Below are 24,720 nucleotides of genomic sequence, written 5' to 3' on the forward strand. Positions count from 1 at the left end.
AGTGACTTTCTCTCAAGTTATGATACAGCTGCCGTGTCTTTTTTCTTGATGTGAATCGTCTCCGTCTCTCGCATTCTTCGGTCTTCACGCAGAGGTTTCATTTCAAAACTGGAAAATGCTGGCATTTTCTCTATCGAAAGGTAAGCTAGAAAGAAAAATCTTTCATACCATAAACTCTATTTCTCTCTCTTCCCTTTCTTCTTCTCCTCAAATCCTCTCTCTCTCTCTCTCTATGCTTCTGCAGCAAGAAGAGGCATCCAGCCATGGAAATCACAGGCTTGCGCTTTAGGAATCTTCCGCTTCTCCACCGCCACCGATGCATCGCCCAGTCACCGATCCTCTCCGGTAATCGTTGCATATAGGAACATGATCTTGGGTTTTGATTTCTCATTCGATTTCTAGGTGTTCGACGGAAGTCCACCCATACAGAAGTGGAAATTTTCTTTTTCTTTTTGGAAAATTCCAGGGGAGTGATATTTGCACCCCCTAATATTGATGTTTCCACCCCTATTGGGGTAAATTTTTTTTTCTCCATAATCATTAGTTTCCTCCCTTTCGAGTGCTTGTCGCAACCTCCATGATGATTCAATTATCAATTTTAGGGGGCAGAAATATCAATTCTTTGTTGTTGTTGTTTTGTGATTTTATTGTAGCTGAGGGTTCGGAATCTCATTGGAGGAGAGTTTGTGGATTCGCAATCAAATACCACGATCGATGTTTTAAACCCTGTAAGTGTTGAAGAATACCATTTTTTTTTCCTTCTTTTTTAACATAATTATAGGGTTAGATTATAGTGTGAGTTTGCTAGACTGCGAGTGTTAGTGCCTTTCGGCACTCCGCTACAGTTGGTATGCTTGTATGTTGATGTGTTGTTGCATTCCTAGGCCCTGTTGTCGATGCAGCATACCTAAAAATCATGATGTTCGGCGGTCTTTACCTTCTGATTGGTTGTGATCACATGGACTATTAAGGGAAAATGTTCAACAAGTGTAATTGAATGGTTTAAGACTGCCTGATCAGTCTGATTTTTGCATATGCTTCTTCCACTATAGTAGCCATGATATGGATGATCTGGATTGACGGACATGTATGCTACCTGTATTAGGGATTTCTCCTACTGTTTTATAGCAGCACAACCGCTGCAGTTGTCATGCATGTAGTGTCGGTTTGCTGCTGAAATCGTAGGCTCTGTTGTGGATGCAGCATAGCGTGAAAATCACGCTGATTGGACGATATTTAGATTCTGATTGGTGTCCGTCAAATTAATGGTTTAAAGTGAATGTTCAAGAGGCAAAGTTGGACAGTTGAGATTGTTTTATCAGTGATAATTTTTGGCCTATTCTCCTTTCATGATAGCATCCTTGATTTGGATGGTCCGGATTATGGACATGTATGCCACATGTGCTAGGGATTTCCCTACCATAGTCTGGCTCTATGGTTATATAGCAACAGAAAGAATTGTTGAGCTTTCTTTCTTTCTTAATAGGCAACACAAGAAGTTGTTTCTCAAATACCATTAACTACCAATGAAGAATTCAAAGCTGCTGTGAGTGCGGCGAAACGGGCTTTTCCTTCATGGAGGAATACACCTGTCACTGCTCGCCAACGTGTCATGTTCAAGCTCCAAGAACTCATACGTAGAGACATGGTAAGTATCTAAGAATGCTGCATCATAATGTTCCTTGAGGTTTGGGCTGGTGGTAAATTATTTTGGTACTTGTTTCAGGATAAACTTGCCATGAATATAACTATTGAACAGGGGAAAACATTACGTGATGCCCAGGGTGATGTATTCCGTGGGTTAGGTAAGAATATCAATGGCATTTTGTTTTGCAAAGTTGTGCTGCTATTGAGTTTTCAGATCATTTTTATGGTGGACTCCACTGTGGATGGACCATACCTGAGAATTTTCTAGATTGGTAGAATCTTTGGCCCTTTTTCAGTTGAATGTAGACTGATTCTTCCTTCTCTTAACTATGAAGCTCATGATTGAAGAGTTATTTTTGAAAGGTGGCCATGACTGAAGAGTTGTTTGTTTCATTGGGGAGATACTTGTGTCATGTTACAGCCATGGTGGGGCCCTCGTAATAACAATCTGGATCACTTGACCACAGGCTTTACACATATAAAATGAGAATTGAAGATACATAAGTTTCGTTGGGTTGTGGATAATAGCATTCATCATTGATCATTGGTTGGAAGACTCAGCTCATTTGATTAAATGTCCTGTAAATTCATGGATTCTCTTGTAGAGGTGGTGGAACATGCTTGTGGAATGGCTAGTCTGCAAATGGGGGAATTTGTTTCCAATGTATCAAGTGGCATTGATACATATAGCGTTAGGGAACCTCTTGGTGTTTGTGCAGGGATATGTCCATTCAATTTTCCTGCTATGATCCCCTTATGGGTAAGGCTTTCTTTTTTCTTTTATTGTCCTTCTGTGCTTTATTTGATGGATATTTGATCTGGTGACTTGGGTCCTTTTTTTTTTTTTTCCCAATTATTATTGCTTATGAAGATGCTCAGATTGGTGAATGGTGATCGCATATCCCAAGACCAGCTCAAATTTGTGACTTTGGGATAATCTAAATTTTATTCTGAATATCCTGCTCTATGGTTTGTGTAGATGTTCCCAATGGCAGTGACATGTGGCAATACATTTATTTTAAAGCCATCAGAGAAAGATCCAGGTGATGGTTTCTCCCTGATACCGTATTTATGTCCGTCTTTGTCATTTAGACCTGTGACTCCATGAAGATTCTCTCAAGGAACATGTAATGGTTCATCGTCATTGTCTAACCCTCATCCCAGCTAATTAGGATCAACTACACAAATCCTGTTACATCATTCCACTCAAACAAGTGATGGTTTATTTATCTTTTATTAATGGAAGAATCATTGTAACATGGGCCTCTATAACTTGGAAAAAAAACTATTGGCAACCCTAGGAAGCTGAGAATGACAAACAAATCAACAAAGGTATGGTCTTGGAAGTATATTCTAATATTAATTGGAATCCAATAAATATTGGAAATGTATGTCATATGAAAATTAGTAAGATATGTGGAAGTCAATTTTACTATGTAAAATTGTAAATCAATGTCTTAAAACCCAGTCCAGAGGCAGAACTGTTTTAGTGGGCGGTCCAGTTCATACTGGCCCAACCGGGTTAACCCGTGACACCATGTTGGTGTAAATTTCTACCTTGTATAAATGAATAACTATATTCTGCTGTCTATATAGCACTCAGTTTCCCATATATCACTTCAACGTCTGATTTAGAAGGATGGAGTCATTTACCTAGAACTTCTCTACTACAATTCTTATGCATGTAACTAACTGTAAGCTGGTGACAGGTTGTAGTGATAAACCTCTACTTTCCAAATCCAACTACAATACTTACAGGAATCTTTTTTATTTTCCTCCCAATTCATGAGGTGGCTAAGGTAAATTACCGAGTAAAAATATGATGGCTAAAAATCTGTTATTCTGTTATTCTTTCAGGAGCTTCTATGATTCTTGCAGAGCTGGCAATGGAGGCTGGTTTACCTGCTGGTGTCTTAAATATCGTTCATGGCACCAATGTAAGTTTTCCTTCAATTCTTAATTTTATATTATCTATTGTATATGTTCCATCCAAAAGAAACAGGATGCTTTGTTCTACGAGTCATTTGGGTGCATGGATTTGCCATCCTGTATTTCTAACTCTGGATTTCAAAACCTGAATTTCAAATCCTGGACTCAGTTGTGTTTGGCAGCCTGTATTTTTGAAAACCTGGATTTTATAATTTTGTGAGCTTGGATTTTGACTATAGGGGATTAGGGATTCCTAGAATTATTTTGTGTATATTCATAGGAAAATGAATGTGATGAGTTAAATGATTCTAAATATTCTAATATGACATATGTATGTAACATGTATGACAATCATGGTACGAAGCCCATTGTAAGAGAGCCTTGGCTCAAAAATAAGGCAATTTAAAGCTTTAGGTGGCCCACAAAAGTGTGGCTACTAATTTCATAAATGTAAAGCAAACCTCTAGATGTTTGAGAAACTGAATTACACTTTATGGGACCCACCGTGATGCCCATGTAACATCCACTCTGTCCATAAGTTTTGGCAACTCATCTTATTACATGAGTCCAAAAGGACACAACTCCAAAACTCAAGTGGGCTACGCAACAGGAAACAGTGGGGATTATACGGCCACCATTGAAATATTCTTGGGGCCACAAACGTTTTGAATCGGATTAATACTCGTGTTTTTAGTTCATCCCAGTGGGCATGATCTTATGAACAGTTTGGATGGCATATAAACATCATGGTGGGCCACGGGAAGGTTTCAAAAGTGGGCGTTTCCATAGCCACTGTTTCATGTCTTGTGGCCCACTTGACATTGGATCTGCCTCATTTTTTGGTGCATAGCGAACTTGATGGATGAATTTGCTTTCTCATGGACATCTTAGTGGGCCCCACATCTCGGTGGCTGTGAAGGCGAAGGTTGGTGCGATTCATCTTAAATCAAACCGTTGCAGCCTTTTTTAAAATCCTGGACTTTGAAATCTAGGGGTCTCCCCTGGAATTGAAAAGAGGGAAATCTATGATTTCGAATCCACCCTGGAATTGAAATCTAGGATTTTCAGGGGTGCCAAACATCACATTATTTACAAGTTTCTGGATTTCAGTTCCCAACTGCCTAAAATCCTGGATTTAAAAGTGCCTTGCAGTGCCAAATCTCCCCTTAGGACATTTGGTTCGTGACTCGTGAGTCCCATGTCCTGTGTGCTAGAGCTAGCCAATATGTTCTCTTGTCTTGACATATTGACATTCTTGTTTTGCTTCTCCATTTCTGTTAATGTACCTTCTCTACTCTTGGCTTTAGTAGAGGTGTTCCAGCTACACCCTTCTCCCTATGGGGTGGGTTGCATGTCATTATCCTCTTTGTTTTTCTTCTCTCTCCCTTTTCTAGAATGAGCTCTCTTACAAGTATTGCTTGGTTTTTACAATTTGGGCAGGACATTGTCAATAATATATGTGATGACGGCGATATTAAGGCTATATCATTCGTTGGTTCAAATACTGTAAGTTCACCATCAACTTACTCTTCTTGGTGTTACCTGCTAGATGATACTTTTATTTCTAGAAAGATTGTGTGCAGTGTCAAATGTTCTCACTTTCAGGTGAAGACACCTTTATTTCAAGTGCAAGACTGTTAATCTTATGATCCCATTGTTTGGATAAAATGGTACAGTTGCAAATATCATGGCGCCTTATGAATCATTCTATTCAAACAAAAGTTCTAATAATTATTTTTGTTAAAAATGCAAAGAATGAAGTGGTTTCAATGCATTTTTCATAGTAAAAAAATATGCTTTCTATGCTTCTTATATTTGACGAATGGAACTGTACAAGCCAAAAATGTCACCACATTGCTTTAGTACCCCACCCTGTTTTTGGGCAGAGAAAGATAATTGATGTGATGGATTGAAGGAAAGAAGGAAAGTGGAAACATAATTGTGTGATTCTAATGGGGCCTATGGATCTACCTATTGCTTCACTACATGTACTAAAGCCTCTAGATTTTCCTTGAACCCTCTTACGAGTAGGATGATACTAACATTAAATCTGTGTGTGTGTGTGTAGGATGATACTAAAATTAAATCTCTCTCTCTCTCTCTCTCTCTCTCTCTCTCTCTCTCGTTTACGCAGTTTGGGTCTTACTTGGTGGTCCTCATAGAATCTGATGTTTTGAATTCTAAAACTATTGCATGCTGGTATGGTGGTGTCCCCTGACACTTATTATTTGCATTATTAACTTTGTTACCCTCTGGTTCTAAGGCTGGAATGCACATTTATGCTAGAGCAGCAGCTAAGGGGAAACGCGTTCAGGTAAATCTGTTCTTCCACTGAAATAATGATCATTTGCTCATCTTTTCCAGAGAAATATTCTTTCTATTATACCACATTTTTTGAAGTTATTAGGTGAATTAGCTAGCTGACTAACCTTTGGCTTCAGTCAAACATGGGTGCAAAAAACCATGCGATCATCATGCCTGATGCAAGTCTGGATGCTACTTTGAATGCTCTGGTTGCTGCTGGTTTTGGTGCCGCTGGGCAAAGATGCATGGCACTCAGCACAGCCGTTTTTGTTGGAGGCTCAAAATCATGGTACTTTCATTTGGCAGAACAATTTTTGTATTTTCCTTTCTGGTAGCTGTGCTTTTGTCAAATATTTTGTCCACGGAAGTGTTTGCAGTTTGATGGATGCACATCTAGCAGTTCTCTATCTTTATGGTTTCTGCATGAGTGGACCAGTAGAAATATATTGCACTGCCAGGAAGCTGAAACTAAGTTGTCAATGGGCTGGGCTTGCAAAGCCTGGACCATTTAAATTTTCAAGCCTGCAATTTTAGGTCCGGCTTGGTCCATGATAGTATCAATGGGCCTGGATTGAGGCCCAGGTCATGTGCGAACGGAACGTTTTCAAATCTTGCCCCAGCCCATTTATTGGTCAGGCTTACAACCTGGCCCAGCCTGTCGGCCTGAAGAAGTGACTGGAGTCTAGCCCATGGTGTGACCTGGGTTAGCCTGGCCAAGATAACCTTAGCTGGAAGTCCTGTTTAGAGGTTGGACTTCTCTTGAAAATCCACTTTCTAGATCTAGCTGTCAAGTTGAAGGTCTGATAATTCATTTATGGAAGTTAAGCTGATCCGTCCAGAAAGGGTCAAGACTAATCTGTTGGCTGGATCACTAATAACCTTCTTTGTCCAGGGAGGAGCGACTCGTTGAGCGTGCACAAGCACTTAAGGTAAGTGCTGGAATTGAGCCTGGTGCAGACCTTGGTCCAGTGATCAGCAAACAGGTGTGTTGTTATATTTAAGTGAAAAAATAAGTTTGACTAATATATAGGGCATTCATTTTCAGATTGAAGTCACTTGGCTTCCTGAATTTGTTTATTTGGAGATTTCGGACCATTCTGTAGGTTATTGACGGAAACTATAATGCTTGTTTGCCAAACAGACTACAAAATTGTTCCAGAATAGCACTGTTCCCCTAACAGTGAATAGACTCCTCCAGAACAAACTTCTACAGGAAACCTTGTCTTCGTCTTCCTGTTTATTTTATATTTTTTTAATTTTTTTTAAATTTATTTAGTTATCGAGTTTCACAACTGTTCCTGTACCCAAACAGTCCCATAGTGTTCTCTTTTTTCCTTGAATATTTAAGAACTTTCTTAACTTGAATATAGAATGGCTGTACACTGTTCATGCAGCTACTCTTAGTTGATCAGTTTTATGTGCGGGAATGACGGCTTATTGGAAATGTTTTGGTCATTTCTCCTGTTTGGAAGTCACTGGGAGGTTGGAATGCCTTCCTCTGTGGATTGTGTCTCGGCATTTTCCCCCATTTTGCTTTCCTTGCTAGAAGGAAGAATGCAAGTTCCATGGAGATGGGATCTTGCAGTCACACATCTCTCCAACAAAATGCAATGTTCAATTTCCAGAAATCCTTCTTCCCATTCTCACGAGCATATCACCCCTGTTTTACTTATCTAGTCTACAATTCACTTCATCTTTTTTTGTCCACTCTGCCTCTCTGATATGGGTTTGGATTATTGAACCATGAGCCTCCTCTACCTCTTCTACATCTTCATCTTTTTTTTTTTTTGGTGTGTGTGTGTTCAATATTAGAATGGACCTCGCCTGATGAATTTCTCAGATCTCATGCACAAGTGCCATGTTGGCAATTCACCTCTTCAATGTTTGCTTATGTGAATGCCTATTGTTTTGAGAAGAGGTATTGAAACTTGCCATCCATACATGAACTGATCTTTCCATGTAGTTCAAAACTTATCACCCAAACATGATAAATGGTATCTTTCCAGGGATTGCCTTTCCAAGGAGGTCTTTCCATGGTTTATGGTTCCATCCACCCAAGCAACCCCTCAGAAATTCCAGACAGGATACCCTGATGCAGGGATGAACGTGATGAGGTCGACCGGGCCTTTTCTGATCCATCTTGGCCATGAAACTGTCTGCGACCCGCTCTACATCATACCCTCTATTCATGTTTGAAACTGAAATTCTGTGCCTCATGAGATAGCTTGCAAGTGCAAATAAAATGCTTGCTAGATGCCAGAAAAGGTCTCAGACCAACTTGCTCTGTAACCAAGTTATTATACTATGGAAAAAGAAATAATTTCCTCTACAATGTACATTTGTCATCCATTAAAAGATGTTTTCATTGTGCATTGTACAGCATCAGCAAGTTACTTTTTGATCAAAATTTTGAATCTGAGTACATATTGCATACTGGATTTGATCCAGTGGTCCATTCTGGGTGACAGTCCATGCAATATTCTGCATTTATACCATGCTTGCTTACTGTTTTTATTTTTGTTTTTATGTATTTATTTATTTGTTTTTTCGCTCTTGCTTTTTTTTTTTTTTTACCATTGATTAACTCCATCCACCTTCGCTAACCTCATGTTAGTTAAAACTATTATACGAGTTTCTCAAAAAGCCATGCTTGCCTCCGGTTTTTCCGCAAATGAAATGTCGTGTGCATTTGTCTACTGACCATGAAGTTTGCGAGGATTATTGCTGAGGAAAACCCAGAAATACATAGTTTGGATTGACATTGCTTAAATATTTTGAATGTTTTGTAATTCTCTGCTGCTTTTGACATGCTTTCTTTACCCATAGGCAAGGGACCGCATTTGCAGATTGATCCAAAGTGGTGTCGAAAATGGTGCTAGGCTTGTGCTTGATGGGAGACATTGTGTGGTATGATTTTGACTTATATATATATTTATCCTTCTATGATGTTTTGTTCATCGAAATATGTACCATATTCTGCCTGATAGCTAGATAATTGTGTATCATTTTGATTAATAGGATGCCCTTCATTTGGGTTATTGTAATCTCCTTTTGTAATGGTAGCTTGTTTTGTAACCCGTGCATTCTGGTTGCGGGGGCGTTCTTAGAGATTAGGGCTGTCAATGGGCCGGGTAGTCCCGACAGGCCTTCGGGCTTGGCCCATATCAGGCCCGACAGTAGGGCTCGGGCTTAAATCAGGAGCCCAATTGTGAATCGGGCCGGCTTCGGCTAGCACCCCAAAAGCCCATAAACCCAGCCCAGCCCGATACGTCTTTTATAAACCTAATTTTCCCTCTTTTCTTTCATTCTCTCCCTCTCTCGCACATGAGGCACACCAAAATATCATTTATCCACAAAGATATTCAGGGCTCAGGCTCGGGCGGACTTGGGTCGGGCTTTGTTTAAATTTCCCGGGCCGGACTCGGGCCGGACTATTTCAGCCCATTACAGGCCCAGGCTGGATTTGGGCTTAGGTTCAGAATTGTATGCCTGGCTTGGACAGAGGTTGGCCCGACCCTAACCCGGCCCATCAACAACCCTATTAGAGATTGGGGAGACACCTTTTTTTTGGGGGGGTTAATACAAAATGCAGCTAGGGATAGGATACATCATGCACTGTCTCATTTCTGGAAGCAGATAAGGCCTTGGGTCGTGGGTTTACTTTCATTGGTCCAGAATTAAACATTTCTGTCCACTTCTGGATTTCAATCAATCTTCAACGCCTTCTACGATAGGAAAGGTCTGAATATTAATCACGCTGCAGGCTTCTTGGTGTGGTCATAACTATGAACATGAATTTAGTCTGTACTTCCCTTGTTCATGTCAGTGGTCCTTTCACAATTTACTGTGTCGCACATGATGGACGTTACCCCTGCTGAAGAGTAGGATTGCAATCCTCTTATATTTCATGTTTCTGTGTTTTCTCTTAAGGTGCATCTGGCAATTGAGATGAGGTTTTTGGAAGTGTCTCATGCCATGACTAAATACTGAGCCCTTCTGACAGGACTCATGCAACACTTACTAATTGGATGTTTTTGCAGATCCCAGCTGCTCATCAAGATGCCCAAACATGTAGATGCCCTTCCCCCTAAAATGAGGCCACTGTGCTAATCACATGGGCCTCACATGAAAAGTAGTGACCAGCAGTCCACATTCAACATGCATGCGTGGGCTGTGAGGCTGGATTTTTGGGCTGGGCATGTACTTGATGGGGACCCAGTGATGGACAGCTTGGGTATCTCACACATGCCATGCCGCACATGTGGCAGGGAGCATGCAGGTAATGCACTCATGCATGTTAGTTTTGCATTTCTCCTAAAAACATCAAACTGAAAACATGATTTCGTGGTAAGTCCAACGCTGCTCCTTGAAGTTTCCACGGAGCTAGTCTGCTTTTTCAGACTCTTGCTCCAGAGAGCTCAACTATTTAAGTCTCTTTGAACTTCAACAGGTCCCTGGCTATGAGGATGGCAACTTTGTTGGCCCCACTGTCTTAGCTGACGTCACAAGCAACATGGAGTGTTACGAGGTATGATCCCTGTCCATACTGTCAGTGCCTTTTATATTTTAATAGATTCGCAATGGGCTGCCCTGGGTGTCCATGCTCAGTCCATCAATTTTCAGGCCCCACCAAATAATCTGCCAGGATGCAGGTTTGACAACCTTTCTCTTTAGGCCCGATTCATCCACAGGTCCAGGGTTGGCGGTGGGCCAGACTAGTGCCCAGGCCCTAGTCAGGCTCAGAAGGCCCTGGCCCTATGGGCCAGCCCTGTAAGGAAAAAAGATTTAAATGATCTCAAAACAGTCCAAGCTAAGATTTTTTTTGGATATCCTCCATCTATGACAAGTCCCATCATATAAATGGTTTGGATCACTGAAACAATACCCAAATCCGATGTCTTTAAATTAGGGGTGCACACGGGTCGGTTTGGTCCGGTTCTGGGGTGAAACCGGAACCGAACCGTTCCCAACTGTTCTAGGATATTCAGAACCGGACCGTTAGCACCCTAGAACCGAACCGGAACCGGACTGTTAAAACCGGTTCGGTTCCACGGTTCTGGGCTTTTTATAATCCAGCCCAATTGCATGTTTTATTTTATTATCTAGCCCATGTCTATTCGTGTTGTGATCCATTTGATGAATGGTTTAAATATTGTATAAGGTGTGCAAAAATACATTTATGGAAACAATCAAATGGTGCATTTGTAAACCATAAATCATGAGTCAAATATGGAAACAATTAAAGGGTTCCTGGTCCGGTTCCAAGTTCGGTTCCGCGGTTCGGATCCACAGTTTGGTTCTACGGAACGGTTCACGGTTCGGTTCTACATACCCCCAAACCGAGAACTTAACCGATGTAATCGGTTCTTTGATTTTTGGAACCGGAACCAGAACCGGTGCACTCTAGAACCGGACCAAACCGGACCGTCTGGTTGGTTCCGGTCCGGTTCCACGGTTCTACCGGTTTGATGGGCACCCCTACTTTAAATTACACTTTGATGGTGAACAGGAACAGCTCACAGGTGTCTTTAAACTGCCCATTCTTTTTGTTTAATGGTGGCCTTGTTGATTGTATCAAGCCATTCATCTCTGGCATGGGCCCAAGCAGCGGGCCTAGATTTCATGCCTGGGCCCAGTCCATGTGTCCAGTTTAGGGGCCAAAGCCCTGGCCCAGTAGGATCAGGCTGCCTAGTCCATTGTTACCACTAGTTCCAAGCCTGATAAGCCGCCCCCTACTGACCCCAGACCTGCCCATTGGCACTATTACCGTTTGAGAATGGCAGTTGGGAAGAGCAAAACTTTTAACTCTTGATTGAAGAAAGCCTGAATCCAGGCCCTTGGCATAGTCTTGAATAATAATCCTCATCCCATTAACTGGCCATGGATATTGTTGTAGTTGCATAGTAGAAACTTCCATGACCTTGCTTGAAGAAAAAATTGATGGTAATTTATGTGGTATTGTGCAGGAGGAAATATTCGGTCCAGTTCTCCTTTGCATGCAGGTATTCTAGTGGCGGTCCATTTCATTTCACTTGAAATTACTATGGGTGAGATTGGAGGTGTGAGAAATATTCTGTTTTTGTCCACCAACAGGCTGACACCCTGGAAGAGGCCATTGACATTGTCAACAGAAATAAGTACTCTCTCTGCTCTTTTACTTAATGTTTATAGCATGTGATGCACCATTTTTGTAGGGTTGCAGTGGCTTTAATTCAAGTTTAAGGGCGTGTTTGGTACTTTGGTTGCATCAAATATCAAGAAATTTCACAATATTTCATGTTAAATCAGTCTAATTCACTGCAAAATTTCATGACATTAGGTGCAAATAAACATACTAAATATCAAAGATCGAGTTGGAATTGTCTTAAGCCATACTAAAATAAAAATAAACTGACTTGGCCGAGTCGATGGTCAAGCTTATGCATCAACAAGTAAAATATGGGTAGAAAACTCGCTTGGTCAATTATCAACTCGGTCGATTATTTTCAGAAGTTGGGTTTTACATAAAAACGAAAACCATGAGTATGTGAAATACTCGGCTGATTTTAGATTCCTTAAAAAACAAGCGACTTTACACGCACCCGATGCTCAGTTTTCAGAAAACAATGGTTTCATGTTCCTTTTCATCTTGTTATTTTGCAGATATGGCAATGGAGCATCAATATTTACCACATCGGGTGTAGCTGCCAGGAAATTCCAGAATGAGATCGAAGCAGGCCAGGTATGCCTATCATTTTCAAGAATCAACAAAAATAAATAAATAATTAAAAACTAAAAATCATCAACCAATTCTAGTGGGCTGCATGTGAGTTCCTATAAGGCCTTGTCTACTGTAATACAAGGTCATGCTTAGTTATGCTTCAAGCATTTCTCACAGTTCTCAATCTTACTTTAAAAATACTGCCGTTTCTTTTTATTCTGCAAGGTTGGCATTAACGTCCCAATTCCAGTTCCATTGCCCTTCTTCTCATTCACTGGCTCAAAGGCATCTTTTGCAGGTGATCTGAATTTCTATGGTAAGATATCTCATGGCCATCTGTTATTTTTTCTTTTCTTTTTATCAGCAGCAGCTATATAGGGGTTATTCATCAAGAGGACTTATAGGACCCTCAATTCGAGGCTATGTACAGTTTACTTGGATTTTCAGTGATCCAGACCGTTGATCTGCTGGGCCTCACCATGGGTAGAGTATGCCTTGAAAATCTCCTGTATAAGACCATCCGCCAAGGTTAGGGTGGACAATGGAAAACAGACCTATGGTCTGGATCATTGAGCCATGGCCCCCACTCATTAGAAATGAAAACCTGAGTACAATGTAGAAAGCCTCACATCTAGGATCCTGTAATCCCTTGCAGAGTGGATGAAACATGGATGATTTATCCACCGTAGCAAAGGATGAATTCGATGATGTGATCGCATTCCATCGCTTTAGTAGACCTGATCAGGCATCGCTGCGTCCCCTTCCCTCTTGGATTAGATGCTTAGAGATAGCTGTGAATTGTGATGGCAGGTAAGGCTGGTGTACAGTTCTACACTCAGATCAAGACAGTCACTCAACAATGGAAGGATTTACCAGGGCAGGGAGCATCGTTGGCGATGCCCACATCACAGAAAGCATAATCGAAACGCATTACACATGTTTGATCAGTGTTCCTATGCTTGTGGGCCCAATAAATAAAATGTATGAACAGATCAAATAGCAATGCAATGGCTCTGTCTGGGCATGTCTTTTATCTCTTTACCTTCTTTTTCATCATGGGTGTGTGCGGCAGCTTGGATCCATCCGATTGGTTTTGATTCTTGCATTGTTGGGCACCACCAAATTATTGGATGCATCTGATGGGCAGGTTAGATGGGCCACATGTAACATGCTGGGCCCTACATATGCAAGAGCGTATAAGGATGCAAATTGACGTATAAGGATGCAAATTGACCCTCGTAATTTCTAATGTGGTCCAATGAAAAAGTGTCATGTGTCCTCAAATGCGGCCCCGTTAAAAAGGGTGACATCATCATTTCAAATAGGGGAATCACTGCTGCTCGCTGTGGGCCTCACCTCGTCTGCATTTTGTACTTTTTATTGGGCCACTGTATAGAGGGATTACAGGCAATTCGCTTCCAGTGAATGAACAGATGAATAAGCTTATTCTACAATTAAGTTGTATAGAAACCTGCCCTATTGTGAATTCGAATATATGAAGCGTTTTCAGTGATCAGCCCATGGTGGGCCCATGGGATGAACGGTTTCAATGGTTCCGCAGCAGAAATTGGAGTGAATTGGATGGGAGTTCGATCAAATAGGAGTGTATTGGATTCTTAATACTGGAAAAGGTGGTATGGTAAACCTTGTTTTACTCCGTATCATTCATGAGGCTTGCTAAGCCCACACGTATGCAGATCTGCAAATGTAAGTGCCATTTGGCGCGTGTATGTTTTTCTGACCTTTCCATGAGGTGGATTACATTGCTTTCATTAGGTCCAAAAACCGGTTCTGTTCGCCATTCAGGCAGGCCAGAGTGTCCAAAAAAGACGGGAGGCCTAACCGATTGTTTCCCAGCCGTCCATCTGTTTTTTGTACCGTCTCCCACTTTTTGAGTGAACCATCTTGATTTTAGTGCCAGTTTGGATATGTTGCAAGACGGACGGCTAGAATGATCCATCCGATCGCAACAATTTATAGCCTCTGGTCCTTTAACATGGTTTGCCGTTAGATCTAAGTGCCCAAAGTAGAGGTGTCACATCAACGGCTGAGATGTCGGCATTGAATAACAGTCCGTTACATTGGTTTCCCAAAAACACAATGAAAACTTGGATACGCTGTAGTGTGATGGACGATAATAAGGTACAGAAATTGTACACGTGGCATGTAGCATATAAGTAATTCACAATTATATAATGATTTTTGGTGGATATTTATTGGGCCGTTAAAATTAAAAATATTTCTGGTCTTATTTCTGTAAACGTGTGTAAGATCCCCTCGCTTGAGAAAAGGCAGTGGGCCAGCCCAAATCCCAAAAATCTGATCGCCGGCACAATCTAACCATCCATCTGATGAACGACTTTGGCTGTTCAGTGTAGATCTTGGCCCAATTATTTCCAACCGTTAATTTCCTGGCCACGCATCACAGTTTTAGGATTTCCTTATTGGAGCTATTTTTTGGGTCCCTGAGAAAGACGTGAAACGGATGCATGGGATACGTGCATGTCAATTGCAACCGTCCAAATCATGATTCTTTTGTGCCGTCCTTTTAGCCATTCATTTATTTCATTGACGTGCGGTCCACCTGATATGCAGACCGGTCTCATTGTCCGTCCCAGGAAATATTAGGGGTGCACATGGAACCGTTAAAACCTTAAGATCGGATTCCGAAAATCACAGAACCAATTGATTCTATTCAGTTTTCAGTTTGGGATTATGTAGAACTGAACTGAACCCTAGAACGGAACTTGAAATCGGACCATCCCTAGTGATAAATATTTAAAAAAACAATAAACAAAAAATAAAAACAAAAAACAAAAAAAACCTAATCTCTTCACGCCGCCCCAGCCCCATTCCATTCTCCTCTCTCTCTCTCTCTCACAAGACAGCCACTGGCCGCCCACCACCCGGCGCCCACCGACCCACACTGGCCGCAGCTCCTCCTCACTCAGCCACTCTCTCTCTCTCTCTCTCTCTCTCTCTCTCTCTCGTCTATACCCATCGCCACCGGCATCTCTCTCTCTCCATTGGGTTGGATTATAAAAAGTCTAGAACCGTAAAACCGAGAAAGATGCTATAAGAAACTTAGCGGGCTAAATATAATCTCTATCTCGCAAGACAAGAAGTCGCTGTATTTCATAAAAATCCCACGTTCGCGACCGCCAATTTGTTGTGGTATCTCGCTCATCATTTTAAATTTTCTTTCGACTTCCTAATAATTATTCCCTTCAGCACAAAGATGAAATAGTTATCGCAATCTCTCAGTGAAGTCAATCACTTCATTATCGTACCTCCACATCCATTCACTCTAAAAGTTGTTGAACAATTGAACTAGTCGTCATTTGGGGTGTACGACGATAAAAAAACTAATGTTGGTTTTAAGCATTGGTGAGGAAGTATACCTATGAAACATATAAGCAATACTATAAGTACATTTAAAGTAAACTAAAATTTAGACATTAAGTCAATTAAGTCATGATAAATGCAATAGCAAACTTACACATTCGAAATTTCACACCTCTCTTTGTAAGTGTTCTACCTTAACAATATCCAAAACCCCCACTATTAATATTCTTCAAAAGTTCATCTCTAGCTTTATTTTGATGCAGACCAACATGATATTCTCATAAGAGCTTAATGTTTTTCTTAAATAATGATTATCACAAAAGAATCAAGATTCTGTAAATATCATGATTACAATATAAGCTAAATGTATATGTTATTAAATGAACATTATCTAGTAGAATGTCGTCACAAACATACAGTCTTGAGGATACAATTTGTGATATTGTAGGCGACGATCGGTAAAAAAAAATCCATATATCAGTTGATCCCCTATGACACGCTCCTGAATTATCAGTAACATGAAAAATATAAAGTGAAGTGCTTAAATAACTTTTGCACCACAATCTTATCCGATCATTAACCCATGCATCCTCTCATATATATGAAAGTCACTCGTGCTTGTGCCTATCATAAGCTGCCTTAACAAATTTGTATTCTCAATGGGTAAGCATTCTCAATAGGTCCATAAATGCAGATTCGTCAGCTAAAATGTCTTCTTTCGCAATGCGTGGGGCATGTATGGATTGAGAAGCCACATTGAAGGACATCTATCACGTACGGACTTCTCTTTATGTTCATCCACCACCTCACTTAGAATCTGGTGGGGTGCCAGAAATGATGACGTTGATCCCTGCGCACCACATTCGGAGTGAGTCTGCGTCTTTGGACTGACCCTCACCTAATCGGGACTAGCCACCGCCTCATCAATGCCATCCGTTGTGGCCTATGCCTGATCTAATGAGGGGGAGTGGGACCTAGACTCGCTCGTGTCATCAACATTGTCCCCCCATCCCTCATCTATGTCATTAGCTTCGGCCCATGCTATCGTGGGACGTGCACTTTGCAAGAGCATCACATATATTGATTAGTTCGCAGTAAACTAGGCATGCACAATATAACAATTAAAAATTTAAATACTTTCAACGTCTTTGCCTCGACCTGCAGAGAGTAAATTTGATTAGTCTCTCATTCTCTGTTTCCAATAGAGCATCCTTTTTAGATAACTTCATCATACATATATTAATTCTTCTTAGTTGACTCTCATAGTCTATTCTTATTCTATGTTCTCCTCTCCCCTCTCTTTAATTTTACTTGAGAGGGTCTTTTTATCCCCATTCTTCTTCTTCTTTGCCTTACTCTCCTCCCGTATCTACCTCGGCATCCATCTTCCTCTTACTCTACATCTCCTTCACCATCCCTCTTCTCTAAATCTTCCTTATCGTATCTCCCTTACAGAATCTATTTTTCCCTTCATCTTCTCTTTCCTCCCTTGAACAAGTCTTAGAACTTGTTGAACAAAGGCGATTTTTGCTTCATCTTCCGTGGGGATGAGTTCGCCACTAATCATAATCTGCAACAATGTATGTAATATTAGAAACACTGATCATGATGATACGAAACGAACAAACCAAATTTGAAATGATAATTCAACTTACCCACACATTCTTAAAAATTTTGGACACATGCTTGTATTTTGCCACTATAGTCAGCTTCCAATTCATTATTCAGGAAATTCTGATCGAAGTATATTTGATGGCAAAACTATTCGGAGAATTCTGATCGGACTATGTATGATGGCAACGCATTAAAAGGTCCATTTGCCATTCATTCACTTCATCAAAATCAAGAAGATATCTAAATTGACTTTTCCTAACCATCTCCCTCATGGCAGGGGAATTGTTAAAATCCTTATTCACAACATTAACAAATGCAGACGAGCACTTTAGGAATTTTATAGTATACGAACGACAAAGGATTTTGTAGTATTACGAATGACAAAGTATTAGATTAAAAAATAATCATATTTACAGTGACATGCTTATATTGACAAAGTACCATTGTAAATCACAGATATTAATAGTGGACCGTTGATATTCACTCTGGACCGCAGATATTAACTAGGGACCGCTAATATTATTTGCGGCCAGAGTGAATATCAACGGTGCCATGTTAATCTCAACGATCTACAATAAATTCTACTGATATTCATAGTGGATCGCGAATATTAACAATGACCCGCTGATATTATCCACAGTCCACAATGAATATCATCGGTGCTATGTTAATGAATATCATCGGTGCTATGTTAATTTTGGTGATCCATAGTAAATTCCACTGATATTCACCATGGACTGTGTATATTAACAGTAGCTCGCTGATATTATATACGGTCTAAAAAGAATATTAGTGATCCTCCGTTAATATCGATGATCCACAGTGAATTCCACTGATATTCACCAGTGGATATTCAGTGGACCGTAAATATTAAAAATGACCTGCTGATATTATCCGCAGACCACAATGAATATCATCGGTGTTATGTTAATTTTGGTGATCCATAGTGAATTCCATTGATATTCACCATGGACGGTGTATATTAACAGTAGCCCGCTGATATTATATATGGTCCAAAAAGAATATCAGTGGTCCTCCGTTAATATCGACGATCCACAGTGAATTCCACTGATATTCACTGTGGATCGTGGATATTAACAATGGCCCGCTAATATTATCTATGGTCCACAGTAAATATCAATAGTCCTTTATTATTATCCACGGTCCACAATGAATATTATTGGTCCATAGTCAATATTCGCTATCTATGCGGTCTAGCCATTCATACAAAAAAGGGGACCCTACACTCTCTGCCCTTTCACAAACTCCTGTCATTCATACAATAAGAAAAACCTATAACATCTATAAAGGAACCACCACAGTCTCCTGTCTTTCACAAACACCTACCACACCCTCTTCTCTTTTATAAACTCACACCATTCATGTCCACCAACAAAGACAAAATAAAGGAACATAAAAAACTTACATTTGCTCACCATAACTTCCACTTAGGAGATTGTGGTTGGAAAACTTATATATATATGTATATATATATATATATATATATGTATATATATATATATGTATATATATATATATATATATATATATATATATATATATATATATATATATATATATATATGTATATATATATATATATATATAATGCGGACGAACTTAGTCCTACCTCCCACGTAGATCGGGTGTCGTTGTCCAGAGAGGGTGGACTCCGGCTGTACAACTACCAACTGCCGCATAATCTTTGGTCCGAAGTGGAAGTGAAAAAAAAAAAGAAAAAAAAAACAAGAAAAAAGAAGAAGAAGAAATGGCTAAATGGTCTCGTGCAGTTTGGGTCCTACATTTTCAACTCATCTACAACTTATATGGGGCCCACTGGATTGTCTTGAAGTAAATCCATCTCTTCCACATATAAGGGTTTTAATTTCATATTATCAGTCCAAGTTTGAGAGCAAAACTCATTGCAGATGGACCACATATAAGAAAATAATTCATAATTAACGGAAAACATTGTAGTTGTGGATCATAGAGAACCTCAAACAGAAAACTGAAAAAATCTTTTTCCGAGTTTACGACTGTGTGATTAAAATGAACGAATCGGCTGGGCTGATAATTGGGCTAAATTTTAGTTTTTTGGGTGGGCCCATATCCTTTTAAGAGGACCTTATATTTTTCAAGAATAGAGCTCCCCATACAAAGCACAACCGTCACATAAGGACAATTTTCATCCTTAGAAATAAAATGAAAAAAAATGGACTCAAGCCTATAAATCATTAAGTTTGATATGTGCGGGCTCCGGCGAAGGCCACATCCCAGCACATGTCATTTGGATGAAAAAACATGGAGTGGGTGTTAAGCAGGTACCACCTTATTAGTTGTTGCCCTAATTGTGGGGTCTACCTTGATGATGTGTTATATATCCACACCGTCCATCAGCAGATGAGCGTAGAGTGGACAAGTAGCATAAAGGGAAATTTCAAATTTCATTTAGAATATACAATTGCTGCCCAAAATGACTTATACAAACCAATGTCTCCAACATTAACAAATACAAGAATTACATGATCTAATACATGAGAAATAATAGAAAGCATATAAATATGAGCCGCAAGATCACACAGCTCCTCTAAGCATACAGTCATGCATTCTGGTGATCGTACACTGCTCCTTATCAAGTCCGAACATGCATATCACTTAAGCCACCGGTACTCTATACGATTTTATATTTGATGGATGAGTGGCCAACTCGTGTGAATTCCCCTCAAGATTACACACGCGCATTAGGTAAGAAATAGTATAAAAACATATAGACAACCAAAACAGAGTAAATGCGGTCTTGTTAGATGCATGGATGCATGAATGTAATGATCGACCCGGTAAAACATTCATTGAGCCGGGTAAAACATCCAGACGGGCAATGTTCCGGGAAAAACATCCGGACGGACATTGGGGTCGTCACCCAGAAATTGTACACGTGGCATGTAGCATATAAGTAATTCACAATGGTTTAGATGTATCTTAATAAAAATAACAATTGTTTAATTATATAATGATTTTTGGTGGATATTTATTGGGCCGTTAAAATTAAAAATATTTCTGGTCTTATTTCTGTAAACGTGTGTAAGATCCCCTCGCTTGAGAAAAGGCAGTGGGCCAGCCCAAATCCCAAAAATCTGATCGCCGGCACAATCTAACCATCCATCTGATGAACGACTTTGGCTGTTCAGTGTAGATCTTGGCCCAATTATTTCCAACCGTTAATTTCCTGGCCACGCATCACAGTTTTAGGATTTCCTTATTGGAGCTATTTTTTGGGTCCCTGAGAAAGACGTGAAACGGATGCATGGGATACGTGCATGTCAATTGCAACCGTCCAAATCATGATTCTTTTGTGCCGTCCTTTTAGCCATTCATTTATTTCATTGACGTGCGGTCCACCTGATATGCAGACCGGTCTCATTGTCCGTCCCAGGAAATATTAGGGGTGCACATGGAACCGTTAAAACCAGTAAACCGGACTGGAACCGACCAAACTGCATTGTTCTAAAGTGCATCGGCTTAAGTTCGGATTCCGAAAATCAGAGAACCGATTGGTTCCATTCAGTTTTCAGTTTGGGATTATGTAGAACTGAACTGAACCATAGAATGGAACTTGAAATCGGACCATCCCAAGTGATAAATATTTAAAAAAACAATAAACAAATAATAAAAACAATAAACAAAAAACAAAAACACCCTAATCTCTTCACGCCGCCCCAGCCCTCTTTCCATTCTCCTCTCTCTCTCTCTCTCTCTCTCTCTCTCTCTCTCGTCTATACCCATCGCCACCGGCATCTCTCTCTCTCTCTCTCTCTCTCTCTCTCTCTCTCTATTGAGTTGGATTATAAAAAGTCCAGAACCGTAAAACTGAGAAAGATGCTATAAGAAGCTTAGCGGGCTAAATATAATCTCTATCTCGCAAGACAAGAAGTTGATGTATTTCATAACAATCCTACATTCGCGACCACTAATTTGTTGTGGTATCTTGCTCACCATTTAAAATTTCCATTCGACTTTTCAATATGCATTCCACCGTCATAGAGATGGAATAGCCATCCCAATCACTTAGTGAAGCCAGGCACTTTATTATCGTACTTCACCTTCCATTCACTATGAATGTTGTCCATTGTCTATCCATTCACTATGAATGTTGTTAAACAATCGAACTAGTCATTTTTTGGGGTGTACGACGATAAAAATCAATTCTAATTTCGAGTATTAGTTAAGAAGTATATTTACAAAACACATAAACATCACTACAAATACATCTAAAGCAAATTAGACTTTAAATATTCAGTCAATTAAGTAATGAGAAATGTAATAGCAAACTTACACATTCAAAATTTTACTTCTTCATGTGTAGGCGTTCTGCCTTAACAATAGCCAAAATTCCACTATTAATATTCTTCGAAAGTTCATCTCTATTTTTATTTTGGTGCATATCGATGCCATATTCTCATAAGAGCTCCACATTTTTCCTAAATGATAACTGTTACAAAGGAATTAAGATTTTGTAAATATACTGACTACAATATAAGTTAAATGTACATGTTACTAAATGAACATTACCCAGAAGAATGCTATCACAAACATATAACATTGAGGATACGCTTCGGGATGTTGTAGGCGACGATCGGTAAAAAAAAATCCATATATCAGTTGATCCCCTATGACACGCTCCTGAATTATCAGTAACATGAAAAATATAAAGTGAAGTGCTTAAATAACTTTTGCACCACAATCTTATCCGATCATTAACCCATGCATCCTCTCATATATATGAAAGTCACTCGTGCTTGTGCCTATCATAAGCTGCCTTAACAAATTTGTATTCTCAATGGGTAAGCATTCTCAATAGGTCCATAAATGCAGATTCGTCAGCTAAAATGTCTTCTTTCGCAATGCGTGGGGCATGTATGGATTGAGAAGCCACATTGAAGGACATCTATCACGTACGGACTTCTCTTTATGTTCATCCACCACCTCACTTAGAATCTGGTGGGGTGCCAGAAATGATGACGTTGATCCCTGCGCACCACATTCGGAGTGAGTCTGCGTCTTTGGACTGACCCTCACCTAATCGGGACTAGCCACCGCCTCATCAATGCCATCCGTTGTGGCCTATGCCTGATCTAATGAGGGGGAGTGGGACCTAGACTCGCTCGTGTCATCAACATTGTCCCCCCATCCCTCATCTATGTCATTAGCTTCGGCCCATGCTATCGTGGGACGTGCACTTTGCAAGAGCATCACATATATTGATTAGTTCGCAGTAAACTAGGCATGCACAATATAACAATTAAAAATTTAAATACTTTCAACGTCTTTGCCTCGACCTGCAGAGAGTAAATTTGATTACGTAGTCTCTCATTTTCTGTTTCCAATATAGTAACCCTTTTAGATAACTTCATCATACATATATTAATTCTTTTTAGTTGACTCTCATAGTATATTCTTATTCTATGTTCTCCTCTCCCCTCTCTTTAATTTTACTTGAGAGGGTTTTTTTATCCCCAGTCTTCTTCTTCTCTGCCTTACTCTCTTCTCCTGTATCTACCTCGGCATCCATCTTCCTCTTACTCTACATCTCCTTCACCATCCCTCTTCTCTAAATCTTCCTTATCGTATCTCCCTTACAGAATCTATTTTTCCCTTCATCTTCTCTTTCCTCCCTTGAACAAGTCTTAGAACTTGTTGAACAAAGGCGATTTTTGCTTCATCTTCCGTGGGGATGAGTTCGCCACTAATCATAATCTGCAACAATGTATGTAATATTAGAAACACTGATCATGATGATACGAAACGAACAAACCAAATTTGAAATGATAATTCAACTTACCCACACATTCTTAAAAATTTTGGACACATGCTTGTATTTTGCCACTATAGTCAGCTTCCAATTCATTATTCAGGAAATTCTGATCGAAGTATATTTGATGGCAAAACTATTCGGAGAATTCTGATCGGACTATGTATGATGGCAACGCATTAAAAGGTCCATTTGCCATTCATTCACTTCATCAAAATCAAGAAGATATCTAAATTGACTTTTCCTAACCATCTCCCTCATGGCAGGGGAATTGTTAAAATCCTTATTCACAACATTAACAAATGCAGACGAGCACTTTAGGAATTTTATAGTATACGAACGACAAAGGATTTTGTAGTATTACGAATGACAAAGTATTAGATTAAAAAATAATCATATTTACAGTGACATGCTTATATTGACAAAGTACCATTGTAAATCACAGATATTAATAGTGGACCGTTGATATTCACTCTGGACCGCAAATATTAACTAGGGACCGCTAATATTATTTGCGGCCAGAGTGAATATCAACGGTGCCATGTTAATCTCAACGATCTACAATAAATTCTACTGATATTCATAGTGGATCGCGAATATTAACAATGACCCGCTGATATTATCCACAGTCCACAATGAATATCATCGGTGCTATGTTAATGAATATCATCGGTGCTATGTTAATTTTGGTGATCCATAGTAAATTCCACTGATATTCACCATGGACTGTGTATATTAACAGTAGCTCGCTGATATTATATACGGTCTAAAAAGAATATTAGTGATCCTCCGTTAATATCGATGATCCACAGTGAATTCCACTGATATTCACCAGTGGATATTCAGTGGACCGTAAATATTAAAAATGACCTGCTGATATTATCCGCAGACCACAATGAATATCATCGGTGTTATGTTAATTTTGGTGATCCATAGTGAATTCCATTGATATTCACCATGGACGGTGTATATTAACAGTAGCCCGCTGATATTATATATGGTCCAAAAAGAATATCAGTGGTCCTCCGTTAATATCGACGATCCACAGTGAATTCCACTGATATTCACTGTGGATCGTGGATATTAACAATGGCCCGCTAATATTATCTATGGTCCACAGTAAATATCAATAGTCCTTTATTATTATCCACGGTCCACAATGAATATTATTGGTCCATAGTCAATATTCGCTATCTATGCGGTCTAGCCATTCATACAAAAAAGGGGACCCTACACTCTCTGCCCTTTCACAAACTCCTGTCATTCATACAATAAGAAAAACCTATAACATCTATAAAGGAACCACCACAGTCTCCTGTCTTTCACAAACACCTACCACACCCTCTTCTCTTTTATAAACTCACACCATTCA

At 39.8% G+C, this 24,720-nt stretch overlaps 1 protein-coding gene across 1 annotated transcript; it reads left to right on the plus strand.

Annotated features, from left to right (window-relative positions):
* On the plus strand, positions 1-13,613 carry LOC131218717 (methylmalonate-semialdehyde dehydrogenase [acylating], mitochondrial-like). The gene is made up of 19 exons (XM_058213448.1): positions 1-140; positions 245-345; positions 654-728; positions 1,487-1,648; positions 1,727-1,805; positions 2,253-2,407; positions 2,627-2,690; positions 3,505-3,584; positions 5,017-5,082; positions 5,840-5,890; positions 6,018-6,169; positions 6,773-6,863; positions 8,707-8,787; positions 10,331-10,408; positions 11,847-11,882; positions 11,974-12,017; positions 12,523-12,601; positions 12,806-12,896; positions 13,391-13,613. Exons 1-19 carry the CDS (start codon positions 116-118, stop codon positions 13,498-13,500), a joined length of 1,620 nt encoding a protein of 539 aa, XP_058069431.1. The 5' UTR covers positions 1-115; the 3' UTR covers positions 13,501-13,613.
* Positions 13,614-24,720: the final 11,107 nt, after the last annotated feature.

Source organism: Magnolia sinica, chromosome 11, assembly GCF_029962835.1.
Source record: "Magnolia sinica isolate HGM2019 chromosome 11, MsV1, whole genome shotgun sequence".
Lineage (NCBI taxonomy): Eukaryota > Viridiplantae > Streptophyta > Magnoliopsida > Magnoliales > Magnoliaceae > Magnolia > Magnolia sinica.

Coding starts and splice junctions, on each gene's coding strand:
- LOC131218717 (XM_058213448.1), top strand. CDS start 116: ATGCTGGCATTTTCTCTATCGAAAG. Junction 141..244: donor GGCATTTTCTCTATCGAAAG/GTAAGCTAGAAA, acceptor ATGCTTCTGCAG/CAAGAAGAGGCATCCAGCCA. Junction 5,083..5,839: donor CATTCGTTGGTTCAAATACT/GTAAGTTCACCA, acceptor TCTGGTTCTAAG/GCTGGAATGCACATTTATGC.